This window comes from Antrostomus carolinensis, unplaced genomic scaffold, assembly GCF_000700745.2.
Source record: "Antrostomus carolinensis isolate BGI_N321 unplaced genomic scaffold, ASM70074v2 scaffold2649, whole genome shotgun sequence".
NCBI classification, from domain to species: Eukaryota; Metazoa; Chordata; class Aves; order Caprimulgiformes; family Caprimulgidae; genus Antrostomus; species Antrostomus carolinensis.
The window spans coordinates 1-3,733 of NW_010336273.1; the positions used below are offsets into that span (position 1 = coordinate 1).

The following is a 3,733-nucleotide window of genomic DNA, read 5'->3' on the forward strand; positions in this document are numbered from 1 at the left end:
GCACCCCAGGAAGGGGCTGGCTGCCTGGCTCTGGCTGCTCACCAAACACAGCCCTGTTTGCCGGCTCTGCCAGCTCCTGAGTGTGGTTGGCTTCCTGTGCCACCCGCCCTGGCACGCCGGCGTGGGGCAAACCAGTGCCGTGTTCTTACCCAAGAGCCAGCCCCTGGCTAGACAAGCTCTGTTGCAAAAAAAAGCTGAGTTTGTTGAATCCTTTGGCAAAGTGTTAATGGAACAACCTCTGCTCTCTTCCAGCCACAGCAGCGAGGAGGGGGAGTCTGTGCTGGAGCAGCCGTTGCCAGAGAGGATCTCCTTCATCCGTGGCTTCCTGCAGAGTAAGAGCCAGCGCCGGGGGAAGCGGCTGCTCGGTGCCCCCCACCTTTATGGGGGTCTGGTTTTGTGTTTCCCCTCCCCTAAGTGACTCCTGGCTGCAGCAGCAGCTCCACGAGGTGCAGGCAGAGCTGATCCCGCAGCAGCGTGCGGGAGGGAAAGCTTCCCCATGGAAATCCTCACCGGAGCCCAGGCTGGGTGCAAAGGAGATCCAGGCTGTGAGGAGCAGCGTGCTGGTGGCTGCTCTGGTCATGCTGCTTTGGGGCAGCGTTCCTCACCCAGTGCCTGGCCTCAAGCTGTCAAATCCCACTGGAAAACCTTTACCTGAGCAGGAATCCTGGGAGGGGAAGTGGGGAATCTCTGGCACTTTCGCTTGGCCTCTCCTGGAAGGGGAGACACCGTATCCCACCTCATATCCCATCCTTCATAGGTGGGGCTCAGCTTGTGCTGGTGGTGGAGGAGCAAAAGGTGTGGAGAGATGCTGAGGGCGAGGTGGGGAGGATGGGTCTGAGGCTTAAATTGCCAAGAGGGTGAAATAAAAACCCCATCAGAGTTAACAGCCGAGGCTCTGCCAGCCCACCCTGTGCCCCTTCTCCTTGTGGACACATCACGGTGCCCCCCCAGCCTGTCACCCCAGGGGCTGGACACATGCCACGGGCTGGTTCCTGTGTCACTGGGACTCCTGTTTCCTGTTGCAGAGCACTGCAAGCACAAATCAGCCACGGAGAACCTGGTCTCAGCACAGAAACTGCTGGAGGGAGAGGAGCTGGCGTTGGCCAAGGTAACTGTGGGGCTTTATTCTGAGCTGCCACTGATGACCAGTCTGGGGTTGGTGACACTTACCTGCCTCATTTCAGGTGGCCGTGCTGCTCCTGTATCACACCTCCATGAGCTGCAAGAGCCCTGGGGACTGGAATGAATTTGACTACAAGACCCAGGTGATCCCTTCTGGGTTCCCCCTCTGGATCAGGGCTGCGGGGGGAAGCGGAGGTGCCCTTTGCAGGGTGCTCTGAGACCTGCCCTTGTGTTCAGGTCCCCTTGGGATGATGGCCCAGGGCCAGCACTGCTCTGCTCTGGGCAAACACAGGCTCGTGGCTGCGAGGGTGGACGTCTGCTGGTGCAGGCAGGAGCTGCCCACTGTGGTCACTGCCCAGCTGGCAACGTTCTGCCTGTGAACAGCAGCTGCTGCAGCAGAACTGCTGACCCCACGGTTCCTCCGACACAGGTGGAGCTGGCATCGATCCTCAGATTCGTGCTGGACAACGAGGAAAGCCTGAATGAGAATCTGGAGATGTTTCTGCAGAGGAAAGGTGAGCACCAGGCCCTGGCTGCCTCCCTTACACCAGCCAAGCCCTGTGCAGGCAGAGTGGGCACTGGGCATGGTTTTATTTTCCCAGCTGGCACCAGTGTGGCACCCTGGTGAGATGGACAGTTCCTGTGTTTGCTGCAGGGATGTCCAGCTTGAACTGGGACAGAAACACCTTGTAACCTTTGCAGAGAGCAGCAGTGTGGGACACTGAGTGCTGCTGGCATCTTCCCTCCCAGCTCCCATGCTGGAAGCACCTCACCAGCACGATGACCCTTTTCTAGAGCATAAATAAAAACATTGGGGGTTTTTTCCCCCATTGGTGCTGCTGTAGGTGCCTTAAAAGCAGCAACTGCATCCAGATCCCTCAGTCACCCCAGGACTGAGCACTAGGAAATGGTTCCCCATGAGCTCTTCTTTGAGCCCATTTCCTCTTGTCCTGTCCCTTGGGCCTTGGTTGAACAGACCCACCCCCACCTCTCTCCACCCTCCTCCAAGGGACTTGCACAGAGCCACAAGGTCTCCCCTCAGCCTCCTTTTCTCCAGGCTCAACACCTCCAGTTCCCTCAGCCACAAGGGAACTCAGCACACTTGTGCTCCAGACCCTTCCCCAGCTCCGTTCCCTTCTCTGGACGTGCAGTACCCTGGTGTACCTGCCAGGCTCTCCTGCTTTTTCAGGACACACCACTGAAATGCCCTTTCCCCGGAGGAGTGAGGTGGGTGGGATGCCCACAGCTTCGTGGTGGGAGCACAGGGATGTCAGGCAGGTTTACAGCTTTCTCAGCTGGGCTGATCCATCCCCGCTGGAATTTGTGGTTCAGGCACATCAGGGATTTCAGGTGATAAATTCTCCCTTTTGCCATTAACCTGAAGATCACAACTTCCTGCTCCCTTCTGCTTTCCAGCGCCGCTGTCCTCATCCAGCACATCCAGCAGCAGCTCCGAGGAGCACTCCCCGCTGCTCTCCCTCCCACACAAGCGAGAGGTGCGTTTCCTGGAGCTGCAGAGGATTGCCTCCTCCTCCTCATCTTCCTCCAGCACCAACAAGTACGTCCCCAGCCTCTTGGCTACTGGGGGGGGAGTGAGGGGATGTGGGGGGAACAGACAGGGGGGCTTGTGGGACCTGGAGATGCAGTTGGACCACACACTGACTGGGCTGAGACCCCTTTTCTGCCCTGGTGCTGTCCTGTTGTGAACTCCTCAGGTTTAACAGAGGGATGAGCAGTGGGGGGGGTGAGATCAGGCTGTAATTAACTCCTTGTAGCCCAGCTCATTTCAGCCTAACGAACACAAACACTTCCCAGAGCAGCCTGTGGTCCTCTCCTGCCCTGGGTGGGCTCTGGAGGACCAGGCTTGTGTTGCTGCTGAATGTGCTAACGGGGTTTTTAGGGAGCTGAGTGGTGGGGCTGTGGTGTGAAGAGAGGTGGGGGCTTTGTCCTTGTGGTGGCACCTTCCTGCTCGGGTGACGAGGATCAACGTTGCTGCTCTGAGATGGGGGAGCCCGAGCGGGTCTGGCTGTGTGGGGAGGGTCTGTGCCGCCCCCTCAGCTCCAGATAACCCAGTTAGGTGATGTGCCTCTTCACAGCCTGCTCCCCGGCCCGCCCTCCTCACCCATGGGGGACGTCATGCAGACCCCCCAGTTCCAGCTGCGACGGCTGAAGAAGCAGCTGGCTCTGGAGAGAGAGAACCGGGATGAGCTGGAGGTGGAGCTGGCAGAGAACCGCAAACTCATCACGGAGAAGGGTGAGTCTCCAGCGGGGTGTCCTGGGGCACAGGGGGGGCTCCGGGGCTGAGACCTCCTCTGATCTCTGTGAATTTGTTACCATTTTAACCTCACCAGGACTGTGCTCACACACAGTCCATCCTGACAGACCCCAACGAGCTCATTGGGAGCTCTTCAGCTTTCCAAAGCAGACAGGGGGTTTGCTGTGCCTCACTCTGGGCTGGGCCAAGGGGGCCCTTGTCCCTTAATCTGGACCAAAGCCTGGCTGGTGGGAGCCAAGACAGCTCCAACGCTGTTGTAACAACCCTGAGCATCTCTTGGAGGTGCCTGTTGCTCCCTCTGCCAAATGATTTGGAGCAGGCTGGCAGGCGTAGGAG

General features: G+C 58.6%; 1 protein-coding gene across 1 annotated transcript in view; it reads left to right on the forward strand.

Annotated features, from left to right (window-relative positions):
• Positions 1 to 252: 252 nt before the first annotated feature.
• The window catches only part of LOC104530242 (nuclear mitotic apparatus protein 1), a gene marked incomplete at both ends in the record, with an annotated part of 6,486 nt that continues 3,005 nt past the window's right edge, over positions 253 to 3,733 (forward strand). The window contains 6 exons of the mRNA XM_010174772.1: positions 253 to 332; positions 1,026 to 1,108; positions 1,185 to 1,265; positions 1,553 to 1,637; positions 2,539 to 2,680; positions 3,219 to 3,376. Coding sequence (XP_010173074.1) covers positions 253 to 332; positions 1,026 to 1,108; positions 1,185 to 1,265; positions 1,553 to 1,637; positions 2,539 to 2,680; positions 3,219 to 3,376 — 629 coding nt within the window. The remainder of the gene's footprint in view (positions 333 to 1,025; positions 1,109 to 1,184; positions 1,266 to 1,552; positions 1,638 to 2,538; positions 2,681 to 3,218; positions 3,377 to 3,733) is intronic.